The 17,829-nt window shown below is 39.0% G+C and overlaps 2 protein-coding genes across 3 annotated transcripts; one reads left to right on the top strand and one right to left on the bottom strand.

Moving 5' to 3' along the window:
- Positions 1–504: 504 nt before the first annotated feature.
- Positions 505–9,346, top strand: LOC133617158 (OCIA domain-containing protein 1-like). Its single transcript, XM_061976948.1, has 8 exons — positions 505–687; positions 752–851; positions 965–1,018; positions 6,502–6,549; positions 6,749–6,860; positions 6,931–7,055; positions 8,988–9,149; positions 9,217–9,346. The coding sequence occupies exons 1-8, from the start codon at positions 625–627 to the stop codon at positions 9,252–9,254; spliced, it is 702 nt and encodes a 233-aa protein (XP_061832932.1). The 5' UTR covers positions 505–624; the 3' UTR covers positions 9,255–9,346.
- Positions 9,347–9,469: 123 nt separating this feature from the next.
- rhbdd2 (rhomboid domain containing 2) lies at positions 9,470–14,427 on the bottom strand. Of its 2 annotated transcripts, none has more exons than XM_061976946.1 (2): positions 14,372–14,427; positions 9,470–14,267 (listed from the first exon to the last, which is right to left on the bottom strand). In XM_061976946.1, the coding sequence occupies exon 2, from the start codon at positions 14,185–14,187 to the stop codon at positions 13,252–13,254; it is 936 nt and encodes a 311-aa protein (XP_061832930.1). In that variant the 5' UTR covers positions 14,188–14,267; positions 14,372–14,427; the 3' UTR covers positions 9,470–13,251. The 2 variants fall into 2 exon arrangements, with proteins under 2 accessions (XP_061832930.1, XP_061832931.1); XM_061976947.1 differs by having other exon boundaries at positions 14,377–14,404.
- Positions 14,428–17,829: the final 3,402 nt, after the last annotated feature.

The following is a 17,829-nucleotide window of genomic DNA, read 5'->3' as shown; positions in this document are numbered from 1 at the left end:
TTTCTTCACCAATTCCTCCATCATGTCTACCATTTTTTTATGTTCTAAGTTACTTTATTCGTATTTTTACAATAACAGTATTTGCGGCACGAACACCAAATTAAAACTAAATAATTTGAAATGTATTTATTTGTTTCTTTTAGCTTTTGTTATCTCTATCATAGTGACAGTGTGTACTTGAAACCTACAATGATAATTAAAAATTAAAAATTTTGCGGCTATTTTATTTCTTTTTACATGAATGATAACGAGCTGCGTAACGGTTGCACTGAATTTAGCAATCGCGTCGCTAGGGGGCAGTCGTACCGTTTTTGAAACCTTTCAAACGAAAGAGTAGGTTTTTGTTTTTTTAAATTATTTGTACTTTTTATGATTCACACACATGTTTGTATTAATAATGATCGTATACTATTTATTTTTGTTTAATTAGGCTTTTATTTGTACAGGCTTTTATTGTTGAAATTTCCGGCTAGCCTATTTAAACCTTCGTTTTCATTTCCGGTTCACGTCAGACTGGATGACATTGTCGCAAGTAATGGCACACACGCCAGTAACCTCAATATAACGGGTTATTTATCCTCTTGTGCATTAATTCAAGACTACCGAACGTGCTTTTTTGTTATTATGGACAACATGTCTTCTACTACTGCGGGTTTCGACGAGGAGATGCAGCAGCAAGGCGCACAGGTTAGCTACTAGCCGAAGGACATCATTAAATTTAAACTTTAATTTGTCTTAAATGCCGTCTCAGGTCTCTCCCACTCAGATACCCAACCTCAGGACCTACATCCCCACGGAGGAGGAGAGGAGGGTGATGAAAGAATGTCGTACGGAGAGTTTAATTTACCGAGGTAAGGCCATAGCATTAGGTACAGCTGCACAACATGGAGGAGCTGCATAGGAGAAAGTAAACAAAGCAGTGGTAGACATAGAAATGTCTTATGTTGTGATCACTCTCTTGCAGAGTTGCCCCTTGCTGCGGTGGGCGCTGCCGTGGGTCATGCCCTTGTTGTCAAAGGTAAACACACACAATGGGTGTCCAAAGTGATTGTGCACAATCACGAGCATTCTGATATTAGTAGCATGCTAGCTTTTTTTGTCTGCAAATTTTGCAGGTACACGTTTTGGCGTCAGATATTTTGTTGAAAAAAACTCAATGTAAACAGAACAATAAGTTCTTAAAATGAAGGTGCAATAATAAGGAATACGTAAGAAATGCTTCGTAAAGTGTAAGGAAATAGTGCAAAGTGTGAAAATGTGAACGTAGAGAAATTTTCTGCAGGTTTAGTGGCAGGAAATGGCGGCTGTGTAACATGAATTTGCCCTGTTCTTATTTAACTATGGAAAGGATTTTTTTGTTATGCAGTAATTTTTTGTTTTATTATTATATTCATCAATATTGATGATATTGAACATACAGGTTATGTTCTATAACCTGGAAAATAAGGAGCAGAAGAAACATATATTTAATTTGAAATGTAACTTCCTGTGATTATAATCAGCTATCAAGGCAGAAAGGAAATGTCAACACAAGCATGGGAAACACTTAATGTAAACAAAATTGGAAAATAAGCTCTGAAAAATCATGAATACGAATATAGGTGATACTGTCACCTGATTGTCTCACGCCATACAAAGAATCTACCAAACTTGATAGTTGATACTGTCACCTGATTGGCTGTTAGGGCGTCTCATCTATGCAAATAATCAACCAAACTTGATAGTTGATACTGTCACCTGACTGTCTCACGCCATACAAAGAATCAACCAAAAGGATAGTTGATACTGTCACCTGATTGGCTGTTAGGGTGTCTCGTCCATGCAAATAATCAACCAAACATCATAGTTGATACTGTCACCTGATTGGCTGTTAGTGTGTCTCATCCATGCAAATAATCAACCAAACATCATAGTTGATACTGTCACCTGATTGGCTGTTACTGTGTCTCATCCATGCAAAGAATCAACCAAACCTGATAGTTGATTCTGTCACCTGATTGGCTGTTAGGGTGTTTCATCTGTGCAAAGAATCAACCAAACATCCTAGTTGATACTGTCACCTGATTGGCTGTTAGTGTGTCTCATCCATGCAAAGAATCAACCAAACATGATAGTTGATTCTGTCACCTGATTGGCTGTTAGGGTGTCTCATCCATGCAAAGAATCAACCAAACATCATAGTTGATACTGTCACCTGATTGGCTGTTATACTGTCACCTGATTGGCTGTTACTGTGTCTCATCCATGCAAAGAATCAACCAAACCTGATAGTTGATACTGTCACCTGATTGGCTGTTACTGTGTCTCATCCATGCAAAGAATCAACCAAACTTGATAGTTGATACTGTCACCTGATTGGCTGTTAGTGTGTCTCATCCATGCAAAGAATCAACCAAACATGATAGTTGATTCTGTCACCTGATTGGCTGTTAGGGTGTCTCATCCATGCAAAGAATCAACCAAACCTCATAGTTGATACTGTCACCTGATTGGCTGTTAGGGGGTCTCATCCATGCAAAGAATCAACCAAACTTGATAGTTGATGCTGTCACCTGATTGGCTGTTAGGGTGTCTCATCCATGCAAAGAATCAACCAAACCTGATAGTTGATTCTGTCACCTGATTGGCTGTTAGTGTGTCTCATCCATGCAAAGAATCAACCAAACATCATAGTTGATTCTGTCACCTGATTGGCTGTTAGGGTGTTTTATCCATGCAAAGAATCAACCAAACATCATAGCTGATACTGTCACCTGATTGGCTGTTAGGGTGTCTCATCCATGCAAAGAATCAACCAAACTTGATAGTTGATTCTGTCACCTGATTGGCTGTTAGGGTGTCTCATCCATGCAAAGAATCAACCAAACTTGATAGTTGATACTGTCACCTGATTGGCTGTTAGGGTGTCTCATCCATGCAAAGAATCAAACAAACGTGATAGTTTATACTGTCACCTGATTGGCTGTTAGTGTGTCTCATCCATGCAAAGAATCAACCAAAAAGATAGTTGATTCTGTCACCTGATTGGCTGTTAGGGTGTCTCATTCATGCAAAGAATCAACCAAACGTGATGTTGATACTGTCACCTGATTGGCTGTTAGTGTGTCTCATCCATGCAAAGAATCAACCAAACATCATAGTTGATACTGTCACCTGATTGGCTGTTAGTGTGTCTCATCCATGCAAAGAATCAACCAAAAGAGATGATACTGTCACCTGATTGGCTGTTAGTGTGTCTCATCCATGCAAAGAATCAACCAAAAAGATAGTTGATTCTGTCACCTGATTGGCTGTTAGGGTGTCTCATTCATGCAAAGAATCAACCAAACGTGATGTTGATACTGTCACCTGATTGGCTGTTAGTGTGTCTCATCCATGGAAATAATCAACCAAACTTGATAGTTGATTCTGTCACCTGATTGGCTGTTAGTGTGTCTCATCCATGCAAAGAATCAACCAAAAGAGATGTTGATACTGTCACCTGATTGGCTGTTAGTGTGTCTCATCCATGCAAGGAATCGACCAAACATCATAGTTGATACTGTCACCTGATTGGCTGTTAGTGTGTCTCATCCATGCAAACAGTCAACCAAACATGATAGTTGATTCTGTCACCTGATTGGCTGTTAGGGTGTCTCATCCATGCAAAGAATCAACCAAACTTGATAGTTGATACTGTCACCTGATTGGCTGTTAGGGTGTCTCATCCATGCAAAGAGTCAACCAGACATGATAGTTGATTCTGTCACCTGATTGGCTGTTAGGGTGTCTCATCCATGCAAAGAATCAACCAAACATCATAGTTGATACTGTCAACTGATTGGCTGTTAGGATACTGTCACCTGATTGGCTGTTACTGTGTCTCATCCATGCAAAGAATCAACCAAACCTGACAGTTGATACTGTCACCTGATTGGCTGTTACTGTGTCTCATCCATGCAAAGAATCAACCAAACCTGATAGTTGATACTGTCACCTGATTGGCTGTTAGTGTGTCTCATCCATGCAAAGAATCAACCAAAAAGATAGTTGATTCTGTCACCTGATTGGCTGTTAGGGTGTCTCATTCATGCAAAGAATCAACCAAACGTGATGTTGATACTGTCACCTGATTGGCTGTTAGTGTGTCTCATCCATGCAAAGAATCAACCAAACATCATAGTTGATACTGTCACCTGATTGGCTGTTAGTGTGTCTCATCCATGCAAAGAATCAACCAAAAGAGATGATACTGTCACCTGATTGGCTGTTAGTGTGTCTCATCCATGCAAAGAATCAACCAAAAAGATAGTTGATTCTGTCACCTGATTGGCTGTTAGGGTGTCTCATTCATGCAAAGAATCAACCAAACGTGATGTTGATACTGTCACCTGATTGGCTGTTAGTGTGTCTCATCCATGGAAATAATCAACCAAACTTGATAGTTGATTCTGTCACCTGATTGGCTGTTAGTGTGTCTCATCCATGCAAAGAATCAACCAAAAGAGATGTTGATACTGTCACCTGATTGGCTGTTAGTGTGTCTCATCCATGCAAGGAATCGACCAAACATCATAGTTGATACTGTCACCTGATTGGCTGTTAGTGTGTCTCATCCATGCAAACAGTCAACCAAACATGATAGTTGATTCTGTCACCTGATTGGCTGTTAGGGTGTCTCATCCATGCAAAGAATCAACCAAACTTGATAGTTGATACTGTCACCTGATTGGCTGTTAGGGTGTCTCATCCATGCAAAGAGTCAACCAGACATGATAGTTGATTCTGTCACCTGATTGGCTGTTAGGGTGTCTCATCCATGCAAAGAATCAACCAAACATCATAGTTGATACTGTCAACTGATTGGCTGTTAGGATACTGTCACCTGATTGGCTGTTACTGTGTCTCATCCATGCAAAGAATCAACCAAACCTGACAGTTGATACTGTCACCTGATTGGCTGTTACTGTGTCTCATCCATGCAAAGAATCAACCAAACCTGATAGTTGATACTGTCACCTGATTGGCTGTTAGTGTGTCTCATCCATGCAAAGAATCAACCAAACATGATAGTTGATTCTGTCACCTGATTGGCTGTTAGGGTGTCTCATCCATGCAAAGAATCAACCAAAATCATAGTTGATACTGTCACCTGATTGGCTGTTACTGTGTCTCATCCATGCAAAGAATCAACCAAACGTGATAGTTGATTCTGTCACCTGATTGGCTGTTAGGGTGTCTCATCCATGCAAAGAATCAACCAAACGTGATAGATGATTCTGTCACCTGATTGGCTGTTATAGGGTGTCTCATCCATGCAAATAATCAACCAAACTTGATAGTTGATTCTGTCACCTGATTGGCTGTTAGTGTGTCTCATCCATGCAAAGAATCAACCAAACATCATAGTTGATACTGCCACCTGATTGGCTGTTGGTATGTCTCATCCATGCAAATAATCAATCAAACTTGATAGTTTATGCTGTCACCTGATTGGCTGTTAGGGTGTCTCATCCATGCAAAAAATCAACCAAACATGATAGTTGATGCTGTCACCTGATTGGCTGTTAGGGTGTCTCATCCATGCAAAGAATCAACCAAACATCATACTTGATACTGCCACCTGATTGGCTGTTGGTATGTCTCATCCATGCAAATAATCAATCAAACTTGATAGTTGATGCTGTCACCTGATTGGCTGTTAGGGTGTCTCATCCATGCAAAGAATCAACCAAACTTAATAGTTGATGCTGTCACCTGATTGGCTGTTAGGGTGTCTCATCCATGCAAAGAATCAACCAAACATGATAGTTGATTCTGTCACCTGATTGGCTGTTAGTGTGTCTCATCCATGCAAAGAATCAACCAAACATCATAGTTGATTCTGTCACCTGATTGGCTGTTAGGGTGTCTCATCCATGCAAATAATCAACCAAACTTGATAGTTGATTCTGTCACCTGATTGGCTGTTAGGGTGTCTCATCCATGCAAAGAATCAACCAAACATGATAGTTGATACTGTCACCTGATTGGCTGTTAGGGTGTCTCATCCATGCAAAGAATCAACCAAACTTGATAGTTGATACTGTCACCTGATTGGCTGTTAGGGTGTCTCATCCATGCAAACAATCAACCAAACATCATAGTTGATACTGTCACCTGATTGGCTGTTACTGTGTCTCATCCATGCAAAGAATCAACCAAACTTGATGTTGATACTGTCACCTGATTGGCTGTTGGTATGTCTCATCCATGCAAAGAATCAACCAAACATGATAGTTGATTCTGTCACCTGATTGGCATGTCAGGGATCACTTCCTGTGTTGCTAGGTTATTAGAGAGCGAGTGTCTTTGTTCATGCAACCAACCTTGCTTCCATACTTCCGACATATTAGAAGAAAAAAAAAATTGAACGTTGTATCGAATGCTTTGATTACTTGTCTATCGTGACAGTTATTGATATTGTTTTATGGTCCATGGAACATGAACGCACGTTAAAATATGTTTTTTTTTATACTTCAGGGTTTCTCTCTGCATCTCCGAAGGTTGGATCTTTACACAAAGTGGCCTGTAAGTTTTTTTTTGTTTTTTTTCACAACCAAAACAAATCCCACTTTATTGGATTTGATTGTGTTTCCGCGTGACTTGGTAAGCTCTGAGTGGGGTTTTCCCCAGCGGTCAGTAAAGGCAACGTGTGTGTGTGTGTGTGTGTGTGTGTGTGTGTGTGTGTGTGTGTGTGTGTGTGTGTGTGTGTGTGTGTGTGTGCCAGTTGGGGCCCTTTTTGGCTTCATGTGGGGGCTGGTCTCCTACATCCCGACGTGTCAGGAGAAGATCAAGAAGTTGGACAACTCTCCGTTAGCGATGGTTTTGAGACGGCAGCCGTGCGTGCACCCACTCCACATTCCACACCGCCGTGTCCTCCACTCTCACTTCTGCCATTCTCCTTCTTAGTTCTGAGTCAGAGATGAGCGACCCCGACGCCCCCAGCTTTGACGCCATGTTCCAGCCAGCAGAAGACACCAATCAGACACCACAGCGAGGATATCCAAGAAGGAGTGTGGACTTTAACGCGCCAGGTAACAAATATTTATCCTCTTTTATTGGACTTTTCAGCTCTTGAGAAGTAGAGCTGGGAATCATTAGCTCATGATTCAATTCAGAATTGATTCTCCATCCAAAATCAATACTTAAAAAAAATGATAGGGTGTAGGGATGGGACGGTCTGATAAGGAGCCCCTATAGGGACATGGGGGGAAACATTTTTTAGATATGTATCTCACGCGCACGTGATACATATCAATACATTTTTGGCAGCAACAAAGTGGCTATTTGGGTAGATATTTGTTCTAAAAAGGGTATTTCAACAAGTAAACAGTACAGTAGGTACTTGATTTATATATATGTAATGCCTGTAAGGGTATTCTAGTCAAATATGCAGAGATGAGATGTGTCAGTATCAAAATATTACTTCAAATACATTTTTGGCAGCAACAAAGTGGCCATTTGGGTAGATATTTGTTCTAAAAAGGGTATTTCAACAAGTAAACGGTACAGTAGGTACTTGATTTATATATATGTAATGTCCATAAGGGTATTCTAGTAAAATATGCAGAGATAAGATGTGTCAATGTCAAAATATTAGTTGAAATCAATTTTTGGCAGCAACAAAGTGGCCATTTGGGTAGATATTTGTTCTAAAAAGGGTATTTCAACAAGTAAACAGTACAGTATTTACTTGATTTATATAAATGTAATGCAACATTACAACATAGAATTTTTAATGTCATCTTGAGTTCAACTAAATACATTTTGGTACCGGTACCAAAATGTATTTAGATACTTGTCGATACTTTTCTAAATAAAGAGGACGACAAAAAATGTCATTATTGTCTTTATTGTAACAAAAAATTTTAGTGTACATGAAACATATGTTTATTATTGTAATTTAGTCCTTAAATAAAATACTAGACAACTTGTCTTTTAGTAGTAAGTAAACAAACAAAGACTCCTAATTAGTCTGCTGACGTATGCAGTAACATATTGTGTCATTTATACACCTATTATTTTGTACACATTATGAGGGACAAACTGTAAACATTGATTATTCATCTACTTGTTCATTTACTGTTAATATCTGCTTGAACATGTTCTATCTACAATTCTGTTAAAATATAATAATCACTTATTCTTCTCTTCTTTGATACTTGACCTTAGTTTTGGATGATACCACACATTTAGGTATGGATGTGATACCAAGTAGTTACAGGATCATACATTGGTCATATTCAGAGTCCTCATGTGTCCAGGGACATATTTACTGACTTTATAAACATATACATTTTTTTTTTTTTAAATAAATGTTTTTTGTGACGCTAAAAAATATCGATGTACTCATAATAGTATCGACTAGATACGCTCTTGTACTTGGTATCATTACAGTGGATGTCAGGTGTAGATCCACCCATGGCATTTGTTGACATTGTGTTGCCAGTGAGCTATTGTATCCTCCTACGGTGTGTAGTGAAGCATGTTTAGCTATTCCTCGTCCTTCAGTGATAATGCTACGTGTAAGAAACTTACTTTATTTGTCGCCACGGAGACCAGGATTAGTGATTTAGAAGGAGCTAAAACACTGCCGACTGCGGATGTCTTAAAGCAGCTCTTCCTGAGGGTGTTTTAGTGTTATAACTTCACCTTTATCTTTACTTTTTACACCAAAATGCGTCCATTCTCCCTTTTCTGTCTACACACTGTGTCTGCTTGTAAATACTCTGTGTGTGTGTGCGCTGCCCAACATGCTCCTCTGCTGGTAAAACCAGGAATGTCACCACGTGATGACGCGCCGTCATAGGGAAGCAGTACTTTTCAAACAGAGTATAGTAGCGTGTTTGATTTGTTAGCACCGCGATACTATACTAGTAGCGGTATACTATACTAGTAGCGGTATACCGTCCAACCCTAATGTCAAGCAAAGAAGTGTCCTCATTGTGTTTGCTTTACCCCTGCAGTCCAGACTGACATGGAGGGCGACGTCCCCAAGAGGAAGGCCACCCTCTATGAAGACCTGCGGCTCAAAAACCGAGAGAACTACGAGGTGATGCAGGCTCAAAAGACGGAGACGCCCCTTAAAGCCCCGCCTGAGAAGGAGTGGGAAAGACCGACCAAGAACGGTGGGACGTCAGACTTGCACTGGAAGGTTTTCCTTCAAAGACATTCAACCTGTTTCCTCTGTTGCAGTGAAGACAAACAGCTACGGAGACACCTGGGAAGAATGAGTCAGGTGACACTACCTCAGCGGCCATTACTCACTTTGAAGGGACTCGCGTGTTGACTTTGTCTTTGCAAATTAAACCAAAGTGCTAACGTTGTCAGTCCTTGCAATTATTTGCTGGACTTCCTTTAGGAGTCACTAAAATGGTCCCGTTTACAGTATGTACGTCTATTACAGCATAGTAACCAGTGCAGATCGATCTATACGCCCTAATATCATACTTGACAACCCTCCCCATTTTCCCGGGAGACTCCCGAATTTCAGTGCCCCTCCCGAAAATCTCCCGGGGCAACCATTCTCCCGATTTCCGCCCAGACAACAATATAGGGGGCGTGGCTTAAAGACACTGCCTTTAGCATCCTCTCTCACCTGAAACCTTCACTCCTTAACAGCCGCGTGCTGTCCAGGCGTCCGTTCTTCTGCTTTTCCTCCATATAAACAGCGTGCCGGCCCAGTCACATAATGTAGCGCTGGACGGATTTAACAATGGTCTTTACACGAAGATGTCAAGCAATGCTGACACGTTGTATGATGTTTAAACTACTTTAATGATAACGCAATTCATACAACTGCACACACAACAAGAAGGAGACGAAGCAGGAGAAGGAAGAAGAGACATGGCGACGACGAGTAAGAAGAAGAAATACGCTTGCAAGTTCCAAAATGATTGGAAAAAATAATTTAATTTCATCCAGAAAAGCTCAAAGGGGAAGGGGCATGCTGCCTGCACCTCAACCACCCCCCGCCCCTCCATCTCCCGAATTCGGAGGTCTCAAGGTTGGCAAGTATGCCTAATATCGATCCGCAAATCAAAATAGCGATACTTTAGTTCAGGGGTTTCCAAACTTTTTCCACCAAGGGCCGCACACTGAAAAGTCAAAAGTATGCGAGGGCCATACTGCTATTTTATTTAAAAAGATGCTAAAAACAGATTGTCAGCTTTGTTGACTAAGTATATAACCACGTTTTCTCATTACATACCGATTATTTTTACCGTTTTTTCCTTCCCATGTAAGAATAAAATAACATCACTGCATAACCTCGTCTCAAACATTCTGCATGTACAAAAATATTAAATTAACAGTGTTTTATTGTCATTTTACTAAATAATTCATAAGTTAGTATGTTATTCTTTAGATATCTACATTTTGTTTATTTAAAATATTTGTATTCTTATTTCAAAAGCTATTAATATTGAAAAGTCACATATGGAGCGGCCCATTTTGATATATTCTTTCTAAATAATGCTAAAAACAAAAGTATATATATTAAGACACGTGACTAAGTATTAGTTTAAACATTTCAGATTTTTTCCATTAAATTATGATATCTTTGCTCCTTTTTCTTACATTTGTACAGTTTTTTTTAAAGATGTACCGTATTTTTCGGAGTATAAGTCGCACCGGCCGAAAATGCATAATAAAGAAGGGAAAAAACATATATAAGTCGCACTGGAGTATAAGTCGCATTTTTGGGGGGAAATGTATTTGATAAAAGCCAACAGCAAGAAAAGAAATTTGAAAGGCAATTTAAAATAAATAAAGAATAGTGAACAACAGGCTGAATAAGTGTACGTTATATGAGGCATAAATAACCAACTGGTATGTTAACGTAACATATTATGGTAAGAGTCATTCAAATAACTATAACATATAGAACATGCTATACAATCTGTCACTCCTAATCGCTAAATCCCATGAAATCTTATACGTCTAGTCTCTTACGTGAATGAGATCAATAATATTGATATTTTACGCTAATGTGTTAATCATTTCACACATAAGTCGCTCCTGAGTATAAGTCGCACCTTTGAAAAAAACTGCGACTTATACCGGTAGTCCGAAAAATACGGTATATGGTATTATTTTGAAAAAAAAAACACAAGTCTTTAGGTTTTAGCAGACACATTATGTATATTTGCACAAACGATCAGATCGGTATCACCCAAATTTGTTTGGGGCACGTCCGACCGGCAGGAGGCCACGGGGAAGACCCAGGACACGTTGGGAAGACCTTGTCTCTCGGCTGGCCTGGGATTGATTGATTGAGACTTTTATTAGTAGATTGCACAGTACAGTACATATTCCATACAATTGACCACTAAATGGTAACACCCCAATACGTTTTTCAACTTGTTTAAAGTCGGGGTCCACGTAAATCAATTCATGGTACAAATATATACTATCATCATAATACAGTCATCACACAAGTTCATCATCAGAGTATATACATTGAATTATTTACATTATTTACAATCCGGGGGGTGGGATGAGGAGGGTTTGGTTGATATCAGCACTTCAGTCATCAACAATTGCATCATCAGAGGAATGGACATTGAAACAGTGTAGGTGTGACTTGGTAGGATATGTACAGCGAGCAGAGAACATAGTGAGTTCAGATCAGAGGTGGGTAGTAACGCGCTACATTTACTCCGTTACATCTACTTGAGTAACTTTTGGGATAAATTGTACTTCTAAGAGTAGTTTTAATGCAACATACTTTTACTTGAGTATATTTATAGAGAAGAAACGCTACTTTTACTCCGCTACTTTTACTCCGCTACTTTTATCTACATTCAGCTCGCTACTCGCTACTCATTTTTATCGATCTGTTAATGCACGCTTTGTTTGTTTTGGTCTGTCAGACAGACATTCAAAGTGCCTGCGTTTCAACAAATACAGTCACTGGTGACGTTCACTCCGTTCCACCAATCAGATGCAGTCACTGGTTACGTTGGACCAATCAAACAGAGCCAGGGGTCACATGACCTGACTTAAACAAGTTGAAAAACATATTGGGGTGTTATCATTTAGTGGTCAATTGTACGGAATATGTACTGTACTGTGCAATCTACTAATAAAAGTTCCAATCAATCAATCAAAAATGTGAAGGAAAAAAGACCCTTTTTTTTTTATTTCAACCGTACTTCCCGTCAAAAGCCTAAAGACTGACTGCACAGTTCCTGTCTTCACAATAAAAGTGCCGCTCCATCGCGCCTGCGCTTTCAAAATAAGAGTCTCCGAAAGCCAGCGCAAACAAGCTAGCAAGCTACGGAGTTTGCCGCCAATGTATTTCTTGTAAAGTGTATAAAAACGAATATGGAAGCTGGACAAATAAGATGTCAAAAACCAACCACTTTCATGTGGTATTGGACAGAAAGGAGGACTTTTTTTTCTCTTCCATTCGAAAATGTGGACGTTATCATCACTACTGTCTGATTACAATCAATGCAAGTCATCATCAGGTAATACACCAACTTATATTCTTGTCTTCATGAAAGAAAGGAATCTATATGTGTTAAACATGCATGTATATTCATTAAAACACCTTTAACATGTAAACAAAAACGGCAAAATAAATAAATATAAATTATATACTGTGTATATATATATATATATATATACATATATATAAATATATATATGATGTGTGTGTATGTTACTCATTAGTTACTCAGTACTTGAGTAGTTTTTTCACAACATACTTTTTACTTTTACTCAAGTAAATATTTGGGTGACTACTCCTTACTTTTACTTGAGTATTAAATCTCTAAAGTAACAGTACTCTTACTTGAGTACAAATTCTGGCTACTCTACCCACCTCTGGTTCAGATAGCATAAGAACAAGTATATACATTAAAAATACATTTGATTATTTACAATCCGGGGAGGTGGGATGTGGAAGGGGGAGGCTGTTAGTCAAGGGTTGAAGTTGCCTGGAGGTGTTGTTTTAGTGCGATTTTGAAGGAGGATAGAGATGCACTTTCTTTTACACCTGTTAGGAACGCCTCTGGATCCCTCAGGAGGAGCTGGACGAAGTGGCTGGGGAGAGGGAAATCTGGGCTTCTCTGCTTAGGCTGCTGCCCCCGCGACCCGACCTCGGATATGCGGAAGAAAATGGATGGATTGCCGATGGGACATTTTGATCCCAGTCACAGGGTGAAGATGGTTCAATCATGTCAATGGTGCACAGAAAACTGAACGGAGTAAAAAAAAAAGTGACTATAACTGAAGAAGAGCGTGACTATGAGAGTGACTGCTGTGTTCGCAGCTTTCCTCTAGAACGCCTGCTGGGAGATGTCCTGGACCGACCACAGCACCGGGGGAGTTCCTCCACCCCTCATGCATGGTGTCTGTGCTCCCAGCAGCCAAGGTGGTGGCGCTTGACACAGGTGCGTAGGCCTGCACCGGGTAGGAGCCCGGCGGCGGGTTTATCTGCGGGAGCAGAGTTCTCCTCCTCTCCTCCGCGGAAGCCGGCACAAACAAAACCACGCCAACGCCCCTCAACAGGCGGAAAGGTGCGCTCTTCTCCACGAGAGCCGCCCCGGACTCGGAGATGTCCACCAGGGAGAACCATCCCCTGCCGTGGGTCCATCCCACCAGGTTGGCCACGATGCTGCATGGCAGCACGGCGTGAGGGACGAGGACGCCGGTGATGAGGACCAGCACCCACGGGAGGACCACGGCGGGGACGCTGACCCCACAAAGGAACCCTTTGGTCGTTTTAGTGCGGGCGGTGGTGAGGGCCACGCAGGCCAGGGCCGTGGGCACCAAGCCCTCCGTGGGCGCCTGGCCGTCCCGCAGCACATCCAGGAAAGCGTACAGCAAGCCAGTGACGACGGACATCAGGACGCACGCCAACAGGAAGCGGACAGTCCCCACGCCGTTCTCCAGACCGCCACCCAGGAACAGCATGGTGCAGATGCCGAGGAGCAGCTGGCCCAGGCTCCTGTGGTAGAAGGGGTAGGTGAGGACTCTGTGAACTTGGCCCTGGAGGAAAACACCGGAGCCCACACTCAGGCTCCCTGGAGCCAAGCGGAAGTAGTCCACGCCGCCGAACACAGCACACGACGTGAGGATGATGAGGAACGTCCCGCTCGTCACCACCGGAACCAACTCTCGGAATACTTGCAGCATCGCCTTTAAATGGCTCGTCATAATTTGAAAATCCAACAGTTTTTTCAAATTATGGCCGCACTTACGTCCACCCGGACGTAAGGTTGAGAACCTACCCAAGGCTGTAACAACATATAGTTTCTTGTTATCATCGCCAGCTAATACTCAGACTATACGCTATTTTAACGACATTGTTCAACAAAAACACTTTTATGTCTACACTTACACGACCTGTGCTTTATGATTCGGTTCTCGTCTTACTTCCGCGGTTCTGGTAACATTTCCGGATATGCATTTCAAAATAAGACACATTGGTACGCGACAATAACATTTCGGTGTATTTTCTGATACAGAATAAGGTATAATATTTATATATAAATATATAATATTTCTGGATACAATATGTTAGCATTAAATAATTTTCAGTCAGGACTTTTTCAAAATAATACAATCCATACGTAAATAATCATAATAGAAAAATCATAACAAGGCACTGTATTTTTTTCATACAGTTCCAATGTTATTATATGTTGACTAAATTAAGAACAAAAATACAAATAGTATTATTTTGTATAGAGTGGAGGTAAATGTTTAAGGACACTCCTGGAAAAGATTCTGCATCTCAACGGGTCTAATTCCTGGTTAAATTAAGGTCACTAACCATTTTCCAGTCAGGCCTTTCAAAATAAGACAATTCATATGTAAATAACCATAACCAAAAAAATTAATAAGGCGCTGTATTTTCTCACACTGTTGCAATGTTATTATATATTTTATTATATATTGACTAAATCAAAAACAAAAATACAAATAATATTTTTTTTTGTACAGACTAGAGGTAATTATCCCAGGACCCCCTCGGTAAAAAGATTCTGAATTTCAATGTGTCTGCTTCCTGATTAAATAAGTGTCCTAATTAATTTCCTGGTCATGCCTTTCAAAATAAGACAATCCCTAGGTAAATACAATAGAATTAAAGGCGTTGCATTATCTCATAGTGCTCTAATTATATAATCTGTTGAGTAAATTAAGAACAAAAATGCAATGTTTAATACTGTACTGTTTGCATAGTAAATTATTTCTAGTCAGGCCATTCAAAAAGGCAAGGTTGGGCTCACACAGATAACGTAGAAAATGCATTTTTTTATTTAAAAAAAAACTCCTGATTTTAGTATTATAAGGGCAATTAAAAAACAACAGTGTATATTTTAATAATTATTTTTCGTGAAATCATTTCCGGCCAAACTTCCTGATTAAATAAAGGTCCTAACTAAGTTCCGGTCATGCCTTTCAAAATAATTCAAAATAATCCCTAAGTAAATAAAATATATTATAAGGCTATCTAATAGTGCTCCAATTATATAATCTATTAATTAAATTAGGAACAAAAATGCAATTTTTTTTTTAAATTGTATATTAATCATTTTTAGTCAGGCCATTCAAAAAAGGCAAAGTTGGGCTCACACAGATAACGTAGGAAATGCACTTTTATTACCCCCCAAAAAATTCCAGATTTTTGTATTTTGGGAGCAAATAAAAAACAGTGTTTATTTTTCATTTTTATTATCCGTGAAATCACTTCCGGCCAATCTTCTTCTTTTTTTTTCAACACAGACGTTTATGAAGAACCTAATAATATGGAAGTGTAAATTAGTCCTTTAATTGTAATTAGTCAGGCCATTCAAAAAAGGCAAGGTTGGGCTCACACAGATAACGTACTAGGAAATGCATTTTAATTATTTTTTTTAAATCCAGATTTTATTATTTTGGGGCTAATTAAAAAAACAGTGTATATTTTTAATATTTATTATTCATGAAATCACTTCCGGCCAATCTTATTTTCTTTCTTTTTTTCAACACAGAGACGTTTATGAAGATGTACCCCGCCTTCTGCCCGATTGTAGCTGAGATAGGCTCCCGCGCCCCCCGCAACCCAGAAGGGAATAAGCGGTAGAAAATGGATGGGATGGATGGACGTTTATGAAGAACCTAATAATATGGAAGTGTAAATTAGTCATTTAATTGTTGTTAAATATCTATGTCGCTCCTTGATGTGCAAAAAGAACGCACATTTCTAAAATACAATTAGTATTTTTTTGTACAGAGTAGAGGTAATTATCCCAGGACACCCTCGAAACAAAGATTCTGAATTTCAATGTGTCTACTTCCTAGTTAAATAAAGGTCCTAACTAATTTCCTGGTCATGCCTTTCAAAACAATTCAAAATAATCCCTAGGTAAATAAGATATAATATAAGGCGTTGCATTAACTCATAGGGCTCCAATTATATAATCTATTGATTAAATTAAGAACAAAAATGCAATTTGTTGGTTTTTTTTAATTCTGTACAGCGTTTGGATATTAAATAATTTTTAGTCAGGCCATTCAAAAAAGGCATGGTTGGGCTCACACAGATAACGTAGGAAATGCATTTTTATAAATAAAATCTGATATTCCGATATTGTCCAACTCTTAATTACCGATACCGATATCAACCGATACCGATATATACAGCCGTGGAATTAACACATTATTATGCCTAATTTGGACAACCAGGTATGGTGAAGATAAGGTCCTTTTTAAAAAATAAAATAAAATAAGATAAATAAATTTAAAAAAAATTCTTGAATCAAAAAGAAAGTAAAACAATTTAAAAGCAGTTACATTGAAACTAGTAATTAATGAAAATGATTCAAATTAACTGTTAAAGGTTAGTACTATTAGTGGACCAGCAGCACGCACAATCATGTGTGCTTACGGACTGTATCCCTTGCAGACTGTATTGATATATATATTGATATATAATGTAGGAAGCAGAATATTAATAACAGAAAGAAACAACCCTTTTGTGTGAATGAGTGTGAATGGGGGAGGGAGGTTTTTTGGGTTGGTGCACTAATTGTAAGTGTATCTTGTGTTTTTTATGTTGATTTAATTAAAATAAAATAGAAACGATACCGATAATAAAAAAATGAACAAGGATGGACAATTCAACCCTTAACTGAACAATGAGTAGATGAGTGTTATGTGTGTGTATATGTGTAAATAAATGAACACTGAAATTCAAGTATTTCTTTTATATATATATATATATATATATATATATATATATATATATATATATATATATATATATATATATATATAGCTAGAATTCGCTGAAAGTCAAGTATTTCTTATATATATATATATATATATATATGAAATACTTGACTTGGTGAATTCTAGCTGTAAATATACTCCTCCCCTCTTAGCCCCGCCCCCAAACACGCCCCCCCACTCCGACCACGCCCCCCCACCCCCCACCTCCCGAAATCGGAGGTCTCAAGGTTGGCAAGTATGCATTTATCGGACATCTCTATAAAAAACTGTGTATATTTTTAATAATTATTATTCGTGAAATCACTTCCGGCCAATCTTTTTTTTTTACACAGAGATGTTTATGAAGAACCTTACAATATGGAAGTGTAAATGAGTCCTTTAATTGTTGTTAAATATATATGTCGCTCGTTGATGTGCAAAAATAACTCACGTTTCTAGTGTGTTATCGTCACAATGAAGGAGGTTGTTTTTTTATTTTATAAGCCTTTATTTCTAAATTGCAACATTTACATCAATAAATAATAATAATAATCCAAATAAGTAGAAAAACAGTCCAAAACAGCGCCAGGGGGTTGATGAAGG

Source organism: Nerophis lumbriciformis, linkage group LG16 (assembly GCF_033978685.3).
Source record: "Nerophis lumbriciformis linkage group LG16, RoL_Nlum_v2.1, whole genome shotgun sequence".
Lineage (NCBI taxonomy): Eukaryota > Metazoa > Chordata > Actinopteri > Syngnathiformes > Syngnathidae > Nerophis > Nerophis lumbriciformis.
This window is presented reverse-complemented; position numbering and strand designations above follow the sequence as displayed.

Bases quoted from the DNA above. Each gene is read 5' to 3' on its own strand.
- LOC133617158 (XM_061976948.1), top strand. From the start codon at position 625: ATGGACAACATGTCTTCTACTACTGCGGGTTTCGACGAGGAGATGCAG. The intron at 7,056-8,987 runs GTAACAAATATT...TTACCCCTGCAG, and splicing joins TGTGGACTTTAACGCGCCAG to TCCAGACTGACATGGAGGGC. The intron at 9,150-9,216 runs GTGGGACGTCAG...CCTCTGTTGCAG, and splicing joins GGAAAGACCGACCAAGAACG to TGAAGACAAACAGCTACGGA.
- rhbdd2 (XM_061976946.1), bottom strand. From the start codon at position 14,187: ATGACGAGCCATTTAAAGGCGATGCTGCAAGTATTCCGAGAGTTGGTT.